General features: G+C 36.6%; 1 protein-coding gene across 1 annotated transcript in view; it reads left to right on the plus strand.

The window, feature by feature from the left end:
* LOC138146493 (WD repeat-containing protein 19-like) overlaps window positions 1-18408 on the plus strand; it is a 154033-nt gene that overhangs the window by 120753 nt on the left and 14872 nt on the right. Inside the window, exons 28-29 of the mRNA XM_069068410.1 lie at window positions 7464-7588; window positions 10589-10670. Of these exons, the coding sequence (XP_068924511.1) occupies window positions 7464-7588; window positions 10589-10670 (207 nt within the window). The remainder of the gene's footprint in view (window positions 1-7463; window positions 7589-10588; window positions 10671-18408) is intronic.

The raw sequence follows: 18408 nt of genomic DNA on the forward strand, positions 1-18408 counted from the left end.
AATCTTTCCCCCATGGTTAGATTGTTTTGCTTGTGATTATTCCTTCCCCAATTCTACAGTCGCTCTTAGATTATATCTCTTTCCTCTTTCTGTATCTACCTATTTCCTTATTGTTTTTTAATGTAAGATTAATTTTAAGAGAAAGGGTCATGAAATGCCTGCTCTCCCCTACTATCCCTACCTCCATATTTATATATTCTTCTTCTGATGTTCCACAGTTACATTATGTTTTATGCATTTAAATGTTTAAACATTTTATGCATTGTTAAATGTTATTGTTAAAGTAAATTAAATCTTAAATGGCTTGTGCATTGGTGCATTCTGAGAAGGTGTCCATAGGCTTCACCAGACTGCCAAGAGGTTTGTAACATAAAGAAGGTTTAGAGCCAAAGGGAAAAGGAAAAAATAGAAAGAATCCACCAGTAACATCCTGAAAGAAATCCTAAATGGATGCTCCCAGAAATGACATAGCCCAAAATCAGGATTTTTCCAACCTTGCTGTACTCCTCTGGACTTCTTCATCATGCCCCCCCCCAGTCTATCTCTTTTCCCCTCCCTTTTCTTTACTCCCTTAAATTAAAGCACTTCAAAATTCTGCCCAGGTACTGAGTTTGTATTCTTTGCTTCTTTAAGGATAGTAAGGGTTTGATGAAACAATCATCACTTTTCCACCTATTATGATAGAAATAGTTTTATCATCTTTTAGTCACTTCAGTGAGCTCATCTCTACTTACTTTTCTAGATTTATCTTATTGCTTATGTTTGTATTTCAGAGATTATACCCAACTTTTGTTTTTTTCAACAGGAATGTTTTTTTTTTTCATCAGGAATGTTCTACCAAATGTACATTTTTCTCCTATAGAATTATACTGGAATTTTCAGGATAACTTATTTTTGTTTAGAAGCTTTTTTTTTTCTTTTAGCTCTTGATATATAATATTCCAAGATTTCCTTTCATTTTTACTGTTGTTGCTAAGTCTTTTGTGATCCTGAACATGTTCTTTTGTATTTGATCTTTTTGTTTCTGTCTGCTTACAGTATTTTTTCTTTAAATTAAAAATTCTGATTTTGGCTATGACATTTCTAGGAGCATTTATGTCATAATCCTCTTGGCAGTCTGGTGAAGCCTGTGGACCCCTTCTCAGAATGCACCAATGCACAAGCCATTTAATATTTAATTTACTTCAACAATAATATTTAACAATGCATAAAACGTTTAAACATTTAAATGCATAGAACAAAATTAATAGGATTACAAAGGAACCAATTATATTAAAATACAGGTATCAAAATATTAGGCTGCCCATAGGGACCCTACTATCCTCTGATTGGAGGATGAAAATTTTTTTCCCCCCATAATCTCCACTTAAGGAGAGAAGCCATGTTAGTCACCTCTTCATTTCCAACTTTGTTGCACTCCTCCGGACTTCTCCATCATGTCCCCATTCCAGATACCTTTTCTCTCCCCTCCCCCTTTTACTCTTTCCTTTTTGTATGTGATCTTCCCTATTAGTTTGAAAGCCTCTTGAGAGAAGGGACTGTTTTTTGGCTGTTTTTGTTTCCTTAATGATTAGCATAGTACCTGGCACATAGTGGGTGCTTAATAAATGTTTACTGACTAAATAATCCCATGATCTTATTATTGTCTTGAGCAAAAACCCATAAGATCAGAGGAACATAGCTTATGTTTTCTTTACTCATATTGAAGGCAAAAGATGAAGAAGAGAATACTGATTTGGGGAAAGAACATATAACCAATAAGGTGTTTTCTAATAATAGGATTTGGATTTCTGGACCACCATTTAGAAACAGGAATGACAGTCTCTTGACCACAGATGGAGTATACCCAATAAATGCTGACAAAAATATGCTTATTGAATATCTTGAAAACTGAATAAAAAGAGCTTAAACTAAAAAAGCATGGGTGAAGAGAGAAAACTATGTATATCCACCATTCTTGATATCATAGTGGCAGCTTCAGTTAAGGAAGAAGAATAGCAGTGATAGACCTGAAGTTCATAATTTGCAAAATCCAAGAAAAGAACCAGTAGTAAAACCAGTGACCTCAAATGTCTGTACACAAATGCCCAAAAGTTAGGCAGCAAGTAAAAAGGTCTAGAGGACTAACCATGGACACAAGTTCAACCTTATGAATATCACTCATTTGATGAGATAAAACCTATGACTGGAATATAGGTCAAGATAGGCATACCTTATTGAAAAGACACAGTAGGTAAAAGGGAGTGATGTACAAGGGAATTAATGAAAAGAAATGCTAGGGAAGGTGGACTAGCTATACCAGATCTTAATCTGTATTATAAAGCAGCAGTCATCAAAACTACTTGGTACTGACTGAGGAATAGAGTAGTGGATCAATGGAATAGATTGAGCACACAAGACTCAGCCGTCAATGACTATAGTAATCTATTGTTTGATAAACCCAAAGACCCCAATTTTTGGGATAAGAACTCACTATTTGACAAAAACTGCTGGGAAAACTGGAACACAGTATGGCAGAAACTGGGCATAGACCATTATCTAACACCATATACCAAAATCAAGTCTAAATGGGTATATGATCTAGGTATAAAGGTTGATACTGTAGGCAATCTCAGAAAGCAGGGAATAGTTTACCTGTCAGATCTGTGGAGAGGGGAAGACTTTATGACCAAACAAGAATTAGAGAGCATTATAAAATACAAAATGGATAATTTTGATTACATTAAATTGAAAAGCTTCTGTACAAACAAAGCCAATGTAACCAAGATTAAGAGGGAAGTGGGAAATTGGGAAAGAATTTTTACAACCTATATCTCTGAAAAAGGACTCATTTCTAAAATATACAGAGAATTGAGTCAAATCTATAAGAATACAAGTCATTCCCCAATTGATAAATGATCAAAGGATATGAACAGGCAGTTTTCAGAGGAAGAAATTAAAGCTATCTATAAGCATATGAAAAAATGCTCTAAATCACTATTGATTAGAGAAATGCAAATCAAAACAACAATGAGATACCACATCTCACCAGTCAGATTGGCTAAGATGACAAAACAGGAAAATGACATGCTGGAGATGATATGGGCAAATTGGAACACTAATGCATTGCTGGTGGAATTGTGAACTGATCCAACCTTTCTGCAGAGCAATCTGGAATTATGCCCAAAGGGCTATAAATAATTTCATACCCTTTGACCCAGCAATATCACTTCTAGGGTTATATCCCAAAGAGATCATAGAAGTGGGAGGAAGATCCATATGTACAAAAATATTTATAACAGCTCTTTTTGTGGTGGCAAAGAATTGGAAATTAAGGGGGTACCCATCAATTGGAGAATGGCTGAACAAGTTGTGGTATATGAATGTGATGGAATACTATAGTGCTATAAGAAACGAGGAGCAGATGGACTTCATATTTACCTGGAGAGGCTTATACGAACTGATATCGAGTGAGAAGAGTAGAGCCAGGAGAAATTTGTACACAATTACAGACATAACGTATATGTGATGACCAACTTTGATAGACTGGACTCTTCTCAGCAATCTAGAGACATAAGTCAAACCCAAAAGATTCATGATGGAGAGAGATGTCTATATCCAGAGAAAGAGCTGGAAAGAACTGAGTTTGAATCCAGATTGAAGCAAACTACCTGATCTTTTTCTTTTTCTTGTTTGGTGTTGTTTCCTCTTTACCATTTTTCATTCCATCTGATACAATCCGTCTTTATAACCTGAGACTAATATCTAATGTGAAAGTATCTGCAGATCCTCTACTTGATTGTATGCCGTCATGGGGGGGGGGAAGGGGAGGGAGGGAGAGAAAATTTGAAACTCAAGGAATTGTGGAATTGAATCTTGTAAACTAAAAGTAAAGAAACAAATTAATAAAGACCAAAAAATAAAAAAAAGAGTGATGTAGGGTAGTATTGCATATTAAGAAGATATATTTATATGAGAATGAGGAACCAGACAGGGCAACCATGGTGGAATGCATTTAGGTGAAGATTAATTTGACTATAGGGTAGGTTGGGGGAGATAGAAGTGATTTTCTCTATAGAGACTACAGACTACCTGGACAGAAAGAGGAAAATAAATAAATTCAAGAAACAGACCACAAGCCTAGCATAGAGGCATGATGTGTCAGTGAGCTTTGAGTTATATAAAAATAACTGCTAGAATTGTCTTCTTATCAAAAGTAGTATAGCTAATAATTTCTGGACTTAAAGATAATTTTATCTTTTAAAAGCTAGAGATCTGATTCTCATTAATGAGGAAGAAATGGTTACTGGGATAGAAATTATGGAGACATTGGGAGGAATTAACCATTCCTTTCTAGAATTTGTGAAAGAAGACCAGTAAGCTGAACCTTAGTTTGATGGTCCAAAGATTTTGCGCAAGTATATTTCAGATGATTCAAATAAAGGATATGTAGGACCCAATGGACTAAAGTTCTACAGGAGAAGCCAAGGCCAGATAGGAAACTGAAGAATAAAATTATGAAGACAGAAAGGGAAACAATTCTTATGAGTAGGAAAAACAGGAATTTGTGAATGTGGCTGCATTGGGAATTTATCAACCAACTTAGATTTTTAAAAGATCCACTCAACGGGTAGCACTAAGGACAAGTAACAAAGAATAAATATAGAGCATGGAATGGTCCTTTAAAAATGGGATTAGGACCATAAACACTTAGAATAAGCTGAGGCTGGTGAGAGAAGCTAAGGATAAGGCTTGAGTTTCTTGGAGCAGCTAATACTGGGGGAAAGAGGAAGTTCAAAGAAGGGACAGAACTGTTGCTCAGGGTGGAGGGAACAATGAGGATGAATAGTAGAGAAATGGTACAACTGCTCAATTCTTATTTTGCTTCTGTCTTTATTGCCTAAGAAAATGATTTTTTTACACTGGAAATGACAAACATAGCTAATGGGGAATTGATATCCAAGTAAGAAAATATCTAGTTACTTTTATGAATTCTTGTCACCTCTTTAGATGAACTATATCCCTAATTAATGAGAGACCTAGCAGATATGCTTGCATTATTCACTTATCTGTTTATCCACTGTTAGCCATGCATTAAATATCAATTAGTGAATCATTCAACAAGTATTTATTAACTCCCTACTATCTAAGCAGTGTACTAGATGTTCCGCCTGCAAAACACAAGTACTGAAACAATCCTTGCTCAACTGGATCCAGTGTTCTAGTGAGGGAGATAACAAGAACATCTATAAGAATATATAGAATAAAGAGAATAAATACAAAGTACTTAAACATAAGATAGTTTGAGAAAGAGTACTAGCTTAGTTGGGGGAATCAGGAAAGGTTTTGTGTAGAAGGTAGTGTTCAAGCTGTGTCTTGAAGGAAGAGTATGATTCTGTGAGATGGAAGGGACTGCCTTCCAGGTATGTCCCAGATAGAACCTGTGTAAAGGCATGGAGATGAGACATGGAGTGTCATGTAGGAGGAATAGAGAGAAAGCCAGTTTGGATGAATTGAAGAGTGCAGGTGGGAGAGTAATATTCAGCGAGACTGGAAAGATAATTTTGGAGCCAGGTTGTAAAGAACTGTAAATCTAAATAAAGGAATTTTTATATTATACTAGAGGCAACAAGAAGGTGTCACACAGTTCTATCTTAAGTAAAATCACTTTTAGTGTTTTTAATAGGAATGTGTTTTATTTTGTGAAAAGCTATTTCTGTATATATTGAGATAATCATATGGTTTCTACTAGTTTTGTTGATATGATCAATTATATTGATAGTTTTCCTAATATTGAATCAGCCTTGCATTCCTAGAATAAATCCTACCTGATCAAAGTGTATTATTCTCATGATAAGTTGCTGTAATCTTTTTGCTAATATTTTATTTAAAATGTTTATGTCTATATTCAGTAGGGAAATTGGTCTATAATTTTGTTTGTTTGTTTTAGATCTCTGGTCTGGACTATTGCAATGATCCTCTAATTGCTTTCTAAGATTCTAAAGTGATTTTCCTAAAGTATAGATCTGCCCATGTGACCCCTCTCTATTCAAAAAACCCCAATGGTTCCCTATTACCTCTAGGATAAAATATGAAGTCCTCTATCTGGCATTTAAAGTTCTTCACAACCTGTTCCCTTTCTGTCTTGTATTATTATACTCTATACTCATCCATACTCTGTATCTATCTTATATATGCCTATCTACTTACGTGTTATCTCCTCTATTGTAATGTATGCAAGAGGTCTTTAGTTGAATGCCTCAGAGATCTGTGATTGGCCCCAAGTTGTTTAATATTTTCTTCAGTGAACAGGATGAAGGCTCATGTGGTAGGCCCCTCAAATTTGCAGATGCCAGAAGCTGGGAGAGAGAGCTAACATACTGGATAAACAGTCAGGATTCTAAAAGACCTTTATAGGCTAGAGTACTGGGCCAAATCTAGTAAGATGAAATTTAATAGGGGAAAAAAGTAAAGTTTTACACTGGGGTTCAAATAAATTAAATTCTTAAGTATAAGATGGGGAAAGTATGGTTAAATGAGTTAATTTAAAAAAAAATTTAGTTTTCAGCAGACTGAAAACTCAGAGTTTTCACCATAATGAAATGTGGCAGCCCAAAAAACCAACTTGATATTGGGCTACATTAGATGTAACTTCCATTAATAATGTACTTTTGCTGCACTCTGCCCTGGTCAGACAAATATGGAGAATTGTATTCAGTTGTAGGCACCACAGTTTAGGGAGGATACTGATAAGCTGGAGAGAATGACCAGGATGGCAAAGAGCTTCAAGTCCTTACTATTTGAATGGTGGTTGAAGGCATTAGGAATGTTTAGCATAGTGAAGAGAAGATGCAGGAAAGAAGGGGATGTGACAGATATATTTAAATATTTAAAGGGAATTCATTTGGGAAAAAAATTAGACATTTTTCTTGATCACATAGGGACCAGAAGCAATGGGTGGAAGTAGCAAAGTGGAAAATTTAGGCTTGATTTTAGAAAAATTTTCCTAAGAATTACAGCTGTCAAAAATGGAACAGACTATTTTGGGAGATAGTGGGATCCTTCCCTTGTTTGAGATACCTAAGCAGAATCTAGATGACCACTGAATATGGTATAGTGGGATCCCTTTCTGGTCTAGGTTGGACTATCAAACTTCTGAGATCCTTTCCAATTCTAAATTTGGTGATTCATTTTGCTATTTATTTTTTTGTGAAAAAACTATAATATAGGAACTAATTATTAATCTTAATGAGTAAGACATTCTTATTTTACTAAATATCTGTAACATGAAGAGATGACACTTTTTTGGTCACATATTTTACAAAGGACTCCTCATTTTTATTCAAAATTGAAGAAATTTTGTGTTTAGCTGCTAATAGATTATACCAATTTTCTTGAATGTTTACAAAGTTGTAGATTTGAACTTTATATTTTGCTGTTTTGTGACTTTTAATAATTACATATAATGCAAATCATTTTTCCAGGAAATTATCGAAATGCCCATGGTGTTCTCTTCAGTATGTATGCAGAACTGAGAAACCAGAAAATTAAAATTCCATCTGAGATGGCCACAAATCTTATGATTCTGCACAGTTATATTTTAGTGAAGGTAATTTGATTAGACATTTGTGACTTGCACATTTTAATAAAATATAAACATTAAATGTCTTAGAAATCCATAACTTAATTCTATTTGTATATTTATGCACAGCCATTAAAAAATTTGTTGAACATGTTGCATAATGAATATACCTTAAACATATTTTATGCTCCCCTTATAGACTTGTCATGTATTATATTTATTAATGTATAAACTTATCATCTTGAATGCAACAGAGTCCATTATCTTTTTAATATTCTGCAGTGCAAGAATAACAGTGCAAGCTAATATATACTCCAGTGAATGTAGGCTGGAGTCCTCTCAACATGGAACCCTGACCATGGGCTATGCCTAGATTCATTGTCCTCTTTGGCACTCTATTCTAAACCATAACTCATAAGCCCTCATTTGATGTTTCCTTTTTTTTTTTTAACCAGACCAAAGGTATTTAATTACAGAGAATAGTAGTGGAACTGACAAGGGAAACATCCACGCCAAGCATAGAGGGGCAAACAATCTCAAAGATTCCCCTGTCTCTAATGAGAGACATAGCTCTTGTTACCCTGACAACTCACACTAGCAGGGTTGTATAATGGATGGAGCAACCTTCTGCCTCCAAATGTGTCACTCATTGCTTCCCTGTGGAGCTGGCAGTGACAACTTTTGGGTTGTTTTGCTGCTACCACCATCTGCAGTTTCTCCATTCGTTGTTGTTGCTGGGCAACTTCTCTCTCATGGAATGTTTTCAGCTCTTTTGTGAGCCAGCTTGGAGCCTCAGGGTTATTTCAGCTTTAAAGTTATTTGATAATAGCATCATAGGGTGAGAGCCTGAAGGGACTTTACAAGGCATCTGGTCCAATCCCTTCATTTTACATATGAGGAAACTGAGGCCCAGGGACATTAAGTGACTTGTTCAAAGTAATATAATTAATATTAAATGTTAGATTTGAATCCCAAACCTCTCACTTCAGAGGCAGTGTTTTTTCCATACCTGTGACTTGGCAGCAAAGAGTTACTTGGCAAGTTTGTAAAAAAAAATGGTTTCCCTCTCTGTGGGAATTCTCCCATGTTTCTTTATTTATTTGTGTTGAGGTGGCATAAATTCCTTTCAGTTTCCATCATGCTTCTGGTTAATATTACAAGTCCATACAGATTATCCTGAATCTTAGCCTACCCCAAAAGAATGAAGTAGAACTAATGACCTTTGTCCTGTATTCCTCCTGCAACTATGTTCAAATCACTTCCTATATAAATCCATTATTATCATCCATTAATCCTTATTTAACATCCACTGAAACATACACTAAATGGAAATGTAACTTTAAAAACCCAGAAAATAAAAAGCCATAAAGAATGTGTTATCTGCCACATTGATTCCTAAGCAGACTCGTCTGACACACCATCTCCAAAGAAGCTTCCTCTACAAGTAGGTATATAGGTAATAGTAGGTAGTGGATTTTCTCTGGGATGAAAACAGGTTGCTTTTGAGAGTACTTATCTGATTCTGACAGTGTGTGTTCTCAAGGGAATTTTAATCACTTAGAATCCTGTTAGTCAATGGTCTCAAGTTGTAGTTTAACTAGAAGACATCTAAGATCCTTTCCTACTCTAAGTCTGTGATGCTATGGACAGCATCTGTTCAAATCTCTGTTCAAATAAATGAGAAGGGGAAGGGGTATAGTAGAATTTTTTCTTTTCCCTGGTTCAAATTAATATATTGTAAAATATGGAGGCAAAATTAAAAATAATTGAAAACTTGTCTCTATTATGTCATATTTTTTGAAACACGGAAAAAACTTAATGCATAAAAAATGACTCCAGTGCACTCCAGAGAGAACGCAAATCCTCAGAGTAAGCCCAGTAATGAATGTAACCTCAAAACAATCCTAATTCTTGATATTTCTTTCTCTTTTTTTTGGCATTTTGGAGGGCAATTGGGTTTAAGTGACTTGCCTAAGGTCACACGGCTAGTTTTTGTGTTAAGTTTCTGAGGTCAGATTTAAACTCAGGTCCTCCTGACTCCAGGGCCAGTGCTCTGTTCACTGTGCCACCTAGCCACCCCTCTTGATATTTCTTTAGCTCAGGAATTCCATACACAGCCTGTCACCTGCAGAGCACTGTGTGAGGTGCTGGGAAAGAGAAAAAGATCATTAAGACACAGTCCTTACCTTTATTAAACTTACAATCTAGTAGGATAGATACAAAAGTATAAATATGACATAGAACATAATTATTCATGAGAGAAATAGAGATTTTTTTTTAAGAAGAAAGGGTCATTTCGTACTGGGAAGGATAGAGAAAGCTTTATAGAGTAGGTAGTATTTGATCTGACTCTTGATGAGGGATAAAATTTCTACAGATGGAAATGGGTGCTTGGAGATAATGGAATACGTTTCTACGCACAGGGAAGAGCACGAGCAAAAGGCATCCCTGGGAGATGTAGCAGCTCTTTGGGCTACCATGGACATCTACCCCTCCCCCATCTGTCCATTACAGCCAGCTGTGAGCCCCTAATCATGAAGTCAGTTTAAAATGGAATTATCTGTTAATTGGCATATGGGGCAGCATTATATTGTTTTTTTTCTCCTGTCCCTTTAACTATTTTAGTGACTCTTCTACGAACCTTTTATTTAAGTTTCTTTGTCATATTCAATTTGAGGACTTAGGGACTCAAATGATACTCTAGAAAGGGCCTGAATGGTTGATAATATATTGGTAGAATCACATCATAATTGAATATAAAATCAATAAAATAGATGAGAGTCTCTGTACAAAATCATGGCTAATTTAATTGTGCAGAAAGTATTTTTGATGACCTATTCTTGAATAATGATTGCATGAAACTATATTCCCAAATCTGTTGCCCCTCTGTATTCTTATGAATAGATTTTTAAATTTTTCTGTGTGTTCATTTTAAGCACTTATAAGTGCCAATAAAAACTTTTAAAATGTATTCATATATATAGTAATTGTCCAATAGACTAGAATATTTCAAATTGTTTATTTCAGATTCATGTTAAACGTGGAGATCACTTAAAGGGAGCACGTATGCTCATTCGTGTTTCCAATAACATCAGCAAATTCCCATCACGTAAGTGAGAAATACATTGTCTTTTTTGCCAGACATCATTCAGGGAGTGTGTGTGAGGGATGAAAACTATATAATCATTCCTTTGTTCAACATTTTATTGCCTTTTACATATAATACACTGTTAAGTACTGGGGAAAGGAAAGATACAAAATAAGACTCTTCCCCTCAAGGAGTTTAAAATCTAATAGGGAGCTAAAACATGTGCGGTATAAAGTCATATGAATGATACATATAAAGCACCAATTTCTAGAGGAGGAAGAGATCACTTACTAGAGGGATGTCTGGAGAAAGTTTTAAGTAACAGGTAACATTTGAACTGACCCTTGAATGATAAGGAGAATTTCAATGAGAAGAAATCCTAAGATAGGCCATTGTAGGTGAAGAGAAAAATATGAATAAAATTGGTAAAATTAGAACATATGGATGTAAGAAAAGTGTATGGTATTTTCTGAAAGCAGTAGATCATTTTAGATGGAATATAGTTTGTGTGAAGATAGTGAGTAATGAAATTGGAAAAGGTGTATTGGAGTCAAGTTGGAGAATTCTTTAAGCATCAGGTTAAAGTGATTTGAACCTTGTTTGGTAAGTAATGCAAGAATTTTTAGCAGAGATATGACAAATCAAAAAATGCTTTAGAAAGACAAATATGTCTGTGGCATGCACGATTAATTGGAAGAGGGAAAAGAGGATGTTGAATTAATACAGGTATGGAAATGGAAGAGATAGATGTGAGAGAAATTTGTTTCCCTATCTCCACTCTCTACCACCTACCCCTTTCCCCCATCTATCCATCTGTCACACTGATGCTAGACTAATCTTTATAATGTGCAGATTAGATAGTATTACTGTATTTTTTAAAAAATAAATTTATTTATTTTTAGTTTTCAACATTCATTTCCACAAGACTTTGAGTTACAATTTTTTCTCCCCATCTTTCCCCTACCCCCACTCTGAAATAGTAAGCGTACTGAACACCCCTTCCCCCAATCTGTTCTCTCTTATATCCACTCCCATCACCCCTAGCTTTCTAGTAGGGCAAGATGATTTCATCCCCAGTGCCTGAATATCTTATTTCCCAGTTGCATGTAAAAAACAAATTTAAAAAAAAACATTTGTTTAGGGGGCAGCCAGGTGGCACAGAGAGTAAGAGCACCAGCCCTAGAGTCGGGAGACCCGGGATCGGTTCCAGCCTCAGATACTTAGCACCCACACAAAATAACTGGCCGTGTAACCTTGAGCAAGTTACTTAACCCCAAATGCTTAAAAAAACAAAACAAAACAAAAACATTTGTTTTTAAAACTTTGAGTTCCAGATTTTTTCCCCCTTCTTCCCTCCTCACTTGCCCCCACTGGGAAGATAAGCAATACAATATAGGTTGTATAGTTACCCAAATCATTTCAATAGCAGTTATATTGTGAAAGACTAACTATATTTCCCTCCATCCTATCCCACCCCCCACTTGTTCTAATTTCTCCTTTGACCCTATCCCTTTTCAAAAATGTTTGCTTTTAACTACCCTCTCCCCCAATCTGCCAGCCCTTCTATCATCCCCCCTCTTAGCCCCTACCCCCTATTTTCCTGTAGGGTAAGATACCCAATTGAGTATGTATGTTATTCCCTCCTTAGGCCAAATTCAATGAGAATCAGGTTGTCCCATTCCCTTTGACCTTCCTGTTCTTCCCCTCCATTGTAACAGTTTTCTCTTGCCTCTTTTATATATGACATAATTTACCCTACTCTATCTCTCCCTTTCTCCTTCTCCCAATAAATTCCTTTCTCACCTCTTAATCTTATTTTCTAGGTATCATCTCTTCATATTCAGCTCATCCTGTGCCCTCTATGTATACATGAACATACATATGCACACACTCACATATATATTTATATACACATAAACCTTCCTCTACATACACATATATGTATACACACACATATTCCCTTCAACTATCCTCATACAGAGAAGTATCTTATGAGTTAAAATTATCATTTTTCCATGTAGGAATATAAATAGTTCAACTTTAATAAGTTCCTTATGATTTCTTTTTTCTGTTGACCTCATGCTTCTCTTGCTTCTTGTATTTGAAAGTCAGATTTTCTGTTCAGCTCTGTTTTTTTCATCAATAATGCTTGAAAATCCTTTATTTCATTGAATGACCATATTTTCCCCTACAGCATTATAATCAGTTTTTCTGGGTAAGTGATTCTTGGTTTTAGTCCTTGCTCCTTTTGACCTCCAGAATATAAAATTCCAGGCCCTTCAATCCCTTAATGTAGACGTTGCTAAGTCTTATGTTATCCTGTTTGTGTTTCCATAATACTCAAATTGTTTCTTCCTGATTGCTTGCAGTATTTTCTTCTTGACCTGGGAACTCTGGAATTTGGCTTTGATATTCCTAGGAGTTTTCTTTTTAGGATCTTTTTCAAGAGGTGATTAGTGAATTCTTTCAACTTCTATTTTGCCCTCAGGTTCTAGAATAATAGGGCAATTTTGCTTGATAATTTCTTGAAATATGGTGTCTAGGTTCTTTTTTTGATCATGGCTTTCAGGTAGTCCAACAATTTTTAAATAATCTCTCCTGGATCTATTTTCCAGGTCAGTTTTTTTTTCCAATAAGATATTTCACATTGCCTTCTATTTTTTTCATTTGCTTGGATATTGTTGGCTTTTTGAGTCTCTTTTGCCATATGTGTTAGTATATTTTTCAAGGTGTTACTTTCTTCAGTTTATTTTTGGGTCTCTTTTAGTAGGCTGCTGACTTACTTTTCTTGATTTTCCTGCATCATTCTCATTTCTCTTTGAAGTTTTTCCTCCACTTCTCTTATTTGATTTTCAAAATCCTCCTTGAGCTTCTCCATGGCCTGTAACCAATTCATATTTTTCTTGGAGGCTTTTGATGCAGGAGTTCTGACTTTGTTGTCCTCCTCCAGTTCCATGTCTTGATCCTTTTTGTCCCCCAAAAAGGATTGTATGGTCTGTTTGTGCTTCCTCTGCTTGCTCATTTTGCTAGCCAATTATTTGACTTTTTAACTCTGCCACAGTAGAACTTTGCTTCCAGAATGGAGAGAGCTTTGTCCCAAATGGCTATGGTTTTCACAGCTGCTGGAGCTATTAGGAGAGTATCCTCTCTACAGCCACCACAAACTCTGGCTCCCTGGCTATACACCCTAGGACCACAACCCAAGACTGCGATCCAAGACCAAGCAAGAGTGATTACCCTCTAGATTGTTGCTTGGTCCCCATACAATCTGTAGGCCAGGAGTTCCTGAGGCAGCCACATGGGGCAGCCACTTTGCCTCCCCCACTTCTTGCCCCAGGGACAGGGACTGGACTGTGCTCTTTCATCTACCCCTGTTCTAACAGAGTTCCATACTGACTTTTTACTTTTTCTTTGACATTTATAGGTTGAGAAGTCTCGAAACCACCACAGCTGCTGGTGATTAACTCTCCTAAAGTCTGCTCTGGCTGCTGCTGGTTGGGGCTGCCTTGGGGCCAGAACCCTGTGGCTGATGCGGGACTGTGCTCAGTGTGGTAGACCCTTCCTTGTCTGCCTGCCAGGCTTCCTTCAGTGAGAGATTTGTTTCTCTCTGTCACTTTGTGGGTTCTGTAGCTTTAAAGTTTGTTCAGAGTCAGTTTTTTTACATGTATTGGAAGTGATTGGAGGGGGAGCTCATGACAAGTTTGTGCTTCTACTCTGCCATCTTGGCTCTGCCCCTATTACTGTATTATTAAAAAAAAAATTTAGCACCCTTACCCCATCTCCCCACCTCACCCACATCAATAACATATATAATACTATTCTAAAATTCAAGATCTTTTGCAATTTGTTTCCTTTTCAACTTTTTCACTTTATCAACACAATTCCCTTTCACTTAGCTACACTCCAGTCAAACTGTATGATTCACTGTTCTATAAACAACCACCCCAAGCTTTTATGATTCGGTAGTTTTGCTTATGCTATGATCTAAGCCTTTCTTCACCATCTCCACCTCTTGAAATCTTACCTGTCTTTCAGTTCTTTTGTTAGATTATCCAATTCTTTGCTTTTGTTGTTGTTGAGTCATTCAGTTGTGTCCGCCTTTTCGTGACAACATGGACCATAACATGCTAGGCTCCATTATCTCTCAAAGTCTTTCCAAATGCAGTTTCCTTGTTTCCGTGCTACCTATCTATGTCATCTTCTGCCATCTCATTTTCCTTTGGTCTTCAATCTTTCCCAACATCAGGGTCTTTTCTGATGAGTCCTGTCTTCTCATTATGTGGCCAAAGTATTTAAGCTTCAGCTTCAGCATTTGACCTTCTAGTGCATAGCCTGAATTAATTTCTTTTTTTTCCCAGACACTATCAGTAAAACTGATTAATTTTTATTGGTTAATTTATTTATTTTTAGTTTTCAACATTCACTTCCCTATGTTTTAAATTTTCTCCCCCTCCCTCTTTCCCCCCTCCCTACCCAAGACAGCATACAATCTCATGTAGGCTCTACGTATATGTGCCTATGAATCATATTTTCACATTAATCATGTTGTATAGAAGAATTATAATGAATGGGAAAAACCATGAGAAAGAAAAAAAACCAAACAAACAAAAAAAGAAATTAGTTTGCTTTGCTTTGCAATCAGACTCCATAGTTCTTTTCTCTGGATGTAGATGGGATTTCCATCATGAGTCCTTTGGAATTATTTTAGGTCCTTGCATTGCTGAGAAGGGCTAAGTCTTTCGAAATCAGTCATCACACACTGTGGCTGTTACTGTGTACAATGTTCTCCTGGTTCTGCTCTCCCTTCACTCAGCATCAGTTCATGTAAGTCTTTCCAGGTTTTTCAGAAGTCTGCCTGTTTATCATTTCATACAGCACAATAGTATTCCATTACATTCATATTCCACAACTTGTTCAGCCATTCTGAATTAATTTCTTTAAGTGTTTATTGATTTGATCTCCTTGCTGTCCAAAGGGACTCTCAAAAGTCTTCTCCAGCACCAATTTGAAAGTCTCAGTTCTGTAATGCTCAGCTTTCCTTACAGTCCAACTCTCAGTCACACATTGCTACTAGAAAATAATAGCTTTGACTTTATGAACTTTTGTTGGCATAGTGATGTCTCTGCTTTTTCAGTATGCTGTCCAGATTTGCTTTCCTTCCAAGGAGTGTTTTTTAATTTCATTCAATGCAGTCATCATCTGCAGTAATTTGAGCCCAAGAATATGAAGTCTGACACTGTTTCTATTTCTTTTCCCTCTGTTTGCCAGGAAGTGATGGGACCAGTTGCCAAGATCTTAGTTTTTTATGTTAAGTTTCAAACCAGCTTTTACACTCTTCTCTTTCATCCTTGTCAAGAGGCTTTTAAATTATTTTTCACTTTCTCCCATCAGAGTTGTATCATCTGCAAAGCTGAGGTTGTTGATATTTTCCCCAGCATCCTTAATTCTGACTTTTGATTCATTCAGCCTGGTATTTCACATTATGTACTCACTCTGCACTTAAGTTAAATAAATAACATGACAATATCTAGCCTTGTTATACTCCTTTTCCAATCTTAAACCAATCATTGGTTCAATGCTTGGTTCTAATTGTTGCTTGTTACGCCACATACAGGTCTCCTAGGAGACAAGCAAGATGATCTGGTAGTCCCATCTCTTTGAGGACTTGCCACATTTTGTTGTGGTCCATACCTCCATCAAAAATGGCTTCTTTCTCTTTGGAACTCTTAATTGTTTATATTTTTATGCAAATATGTTTTAGTATACTATTTGTGTATTTATCTGTACTCCCCTTAGAGAGTCAGGATGACTTGGGTTCAAATTCTGTCTTACATGCTAGCTCTGTGACTCTGGGCAAGTCTCTTAATCCCACTGTGCCACAGTTACCTCATTTATAAAATAAGGTCATTGGACTCCATGGCCTTTGAAGTCACTTCTAGCTTTAAATCTATGATCCTAAGACTGTAAGGTCCTTAAGGGCAGGGTTTTCATAGTCTTTATCTGTTTTTATATCTTTCTCAGAAGCCAGCATAGTGATTTATACATTGTAGGTGCTTAATAAATGTTTATTGAATTTGAATTTATTAAAAATTTAATCACAAGATTTAGCAACTGGTTAAATAGTGCAATAAAGGAGAGGATGGAGTCAGTGATGACAAATCCAGCTTTTTATCCTTGGTCTAGCAGAATGGGAGTGTGATTGACAGATAATGAATTTAGTTCTAAATATATTACCCTTAAGGTACTAGTGGAATATTTGTAAAGTCTTTGAGACCAGGGATTGTGCAGTACTTAGCACAATGCTTTGCACACAGTAAGCACTACATAAATTTTGTTGAGCAAATGAATAAATCAACAAAATGCTTAATAGACAGCTGGTATGGGTTAATGGGTTAGTGTGTGGAGAAGTAGGAACAGATCGAGTAGGACAGATTACTGTGAAATGTCAATGATCATGCCTTCTCTGGTAGATGTCCCTCAGGGCTCTGTTCTGGGCCCTCTTCTCTTTTTTTCTTCTTCTATACTACTTCCTTTGGTGATCTCATCAGATTCCATGGATTTACTTGCCATCTCTATGCTGATGATTGTCAGATCTACCTTTCTTGCCTCAATCTTTCTGCTGATCTCTAATCTCACTTCTCCAACTGCCTTTCATACATCTCAAACTGGATGTCCAGGAGACATCTTAAACTCAGTAAGTCAAAAACACAACTCATAATCTTTCCTCCTAAACCATTCTCCTCTTCTGCCTTCCCTTGTACTGTAGAGGGCAACACCACCCTCCCAGTTTCACAGGAGTCACCTTGAATTCCTCAGTATTTCTCACCCCACCCAATTCTCAAGGCCTATTGATTTCACTCTTGCAGTGTCTTCTAAATCTACACCCCTTCTCCTTCTATCCTCTGACACAGCCACTACTCTAATATAGGACCTTATCATCTCATGCCTAGATTCATAGCCTACTGGTGGATCAATTTGCCTCAACTCTTTCCCTACTCCAATCCTACCTTTATTCAGTTACTGAAGTGATTTTTTTTTTTTTTTGCCTTTTTGGAGGGCAATTGGGGTTAAGTAACTTGCCCAAGGTTACATGGCTAGTTTTTTTTTTTTTTTTTGGGTGTGTGTGTGGGTGTTAAGTGTCTGAGAACGGGAACCGAACTCAGATCCTTCTGACTCCGGGGCGGTGCTTTACTCACTGTGCTACCTAGCCACCCTGAAGTGATTTTCTTAAAGTACAGGTGTGACCATTTTATCCCACCAGCCCCCTCAATAAACTCTAGTGGAACTCTATTGCCTCCAGGATCAAAGTATAAAATTCTTTGTTTAGCATTCAAAGCCCTTCATAACCTCACCCCCTCCTACCTTTCCAGTTTCCTTATGTCTTGCTCCTTGCCACATACTCTTTGATTCAACGACACTGGCCTCCTGGCTGTTCCAGCTGAACGAGACACTCCATTTCTTGACTCTGGGTATTTTCAATGCCTATCCCCATGTGGAGACTTCCCTTCCTTCCTCAACTAAAATCCCACCTTCTAAAGGAAGCCTTCCCTAACTCCTCTTAATTCTAGTGCCTTCTCTCTGTTAATTAATATTGTATAGAACTTGCTTTGTATATATTTGTTTGCCTGTTGTTTCACCCTATTAGTTTATAAGCTCCTTGAAGGCAGGGACTATCTTTTGCCTCTTTTTTTTTTTATCCCCAGGATACAGTGCCTGGCACATAGCAGGCACTTAATAAATGTTTATGCTAAAGAAGATC

Source organism: Petaurus breviceps, unplaced genomic scaffold (genome assembly GCF_028583685.1).
Source record: "Petaurus breviceps papuanus isolate PSGF00001 unplaced genomic scaffold, PetGlider_PUasm1.0 140, whole genome shotgun sequence".
NCBI lineage: Eukaryota > Metazoa > Chordata > Mammalia > Diprotodontia > Petauridae > Petaurus > Petaurus breviceps.